The following is a 1,333-nucleotide window of genomic DNA, read 5'->3' on the forward strand; positions in this document are numbered from 1 at the left end:
CGGAACGTGAGGCGCATAAGAGGTGGCATAAGTCAAATAATATGGCCAAGTGCTATATTATGATGACTATGTCGCAAACTTTGCAACTCCAGCATCAGGTCATGGATGACGCGGCTGGCATCATGTTGAATCTCTCTGAGGTTTATGGGGAGTCCGAAAGATCTACCCGCTTTAACATAATGAGAGAAATCTTAGCATGTAAGATGAGCGAGGGCAGTTCTGTGCACGATCATGTCATGCATATGATAAATTTGTTTTACAGGCTTGATCTGCTAGGAGGGGGTATCGAAAGCGAAGCCAAAGTCGATATCATCCTCAACACTCTCCCTAAATCCTATGAGAACTTTCGTCTCAATGTCGTTATGAGCAAGGCCAACTATACTCTTAATGAGTTGTTGAATGCTCTAGTTACGGCGGAGGGAGTCATGGGCACTAGGAAAGAGGTTCTTGTCGCTGCCAAGGGATCTACTTCTTCGTCGAAAGGCGGGAAAAAGAAGTGGAAAGGTCCAAAGGGCAAGAATGACAAAGAAGCTAGTGGGAGTGGCAAAGCCAAAGTGGACGGCCCTACCGGCGGTGTGAAGAAGCCGACGGCAAAGGGAAAGTGCTTCAAGTGCGGCAAGACTGGGCATTGGAAGAAAGATTGTCCGATGCTCAAGGCAAAGGGACAAGGTACGTCACAAGTTCTAGTAATTGAGACATGTTTAGCCTCGTTTTCTACACATTCATGGGTAGTGGATACAGGGGCAACTGATCATGTTTGTTACACCTTGCAGGGCTTCAAGCCGACAAGGCAGCTGGAAAGTGATGAGATCACCATCTCCATGGGCAATGCGTCGAAGGTCGCAGCTGTTGCTATTGGAGATTTATCTTTATGTTTTGGTGATGACATTTTAGTTTTGAGAGATATTTTATATGTGCCGGAATTTCGGCGGAACATAATTTCTGTTTCAAAATTGTTTTTGGATGGATATTCTGTTACTTTTGATAGAGGTGTCTCTATCATGAAAAATAACACGACTATTTGTTCTGGAATTTTGAATAACTCTCTCTATACTATTACATGTCCAATTAAAAATTATGTCCATGTTGCATCTACATCACAAATCTGTCCTAATCTGAATAAGAGGAAATATTATTCTCATGAACAATATACGCATGCGTGGCACCTAAGGTTAGGCCACATCAATCTAAATAGGATCCAAAGGCTCGTTACTAATGGAATCTTGAAAGAATTTCAAGCTATTCCATTTAGAACCTGCGAATCCTGTATAGAAGGAAAGATGACGGCAAAGCCTTTTAAGGCTAAGGGGAATAGGGCCTCGCATGTGTTAGA

The 1,333-nt window shown here is 43.0% G+C and overlaps 1 protein-coding gene across 1 annotated transcript; it reads left to right on the top strand.

The window, feature by feature from the left end:
• Nucleotides 1–403: 403 nt before the first annotated feature.
• On the top strand, nucleotides 404–1,032 carry LOC131019855 (glycine-rich RNA-binding protein RZ1C-like). The gene is made up of 2 exons (XM_057948475.1): nucleotides 404–669; nucleotides 774–1,032. Exons 1-2 carry the CDS (start codon nucleotides 426–428, stop codon nucleotides 803–805), a joined length of 276 nt encoding a protein of 91 aa, XP_057804458.1. The 5' UTR covers nucleotides 404–425; the 3' UTR covers nucleotides 806–1,032.
• The last annotated feature ends 301 nt before the right edge of the window (nucleotides 1,033–1,333 follow it).

The sequence above is a fragment of the Salvia miltiorrhiza genome, chromosome 4, assembly GCF_028751815.1.
Source record: "Salvia miltiorrhiza cultivar Shanhuang (shh) chromosome 4, IMPLAD_Smil_shh, whole genome shotgun sequence".
NCBI lineage: Eukaryota > Viridiplantae > Streptophyta > Magnoliopsida > Lamiales > Lamiaceae > Salvia > Salvia miltiorrhiza.

Coding starts and splice junctions, on each gene's coding strand:
- LOC131019855 (XM_057948475.1), top strand. CDS start 426: ATGGGCACTAGGAAAGAGGTTCTTGTCGCTGCCAAGGGATCTACTTCT. Junction 670..773: donor GCTCAAGGCAAAGGGACAAG/GTACGTCACAAG, acceptor TACACCTTGCAG/GGCTTCAAGCCGACAAGGCA.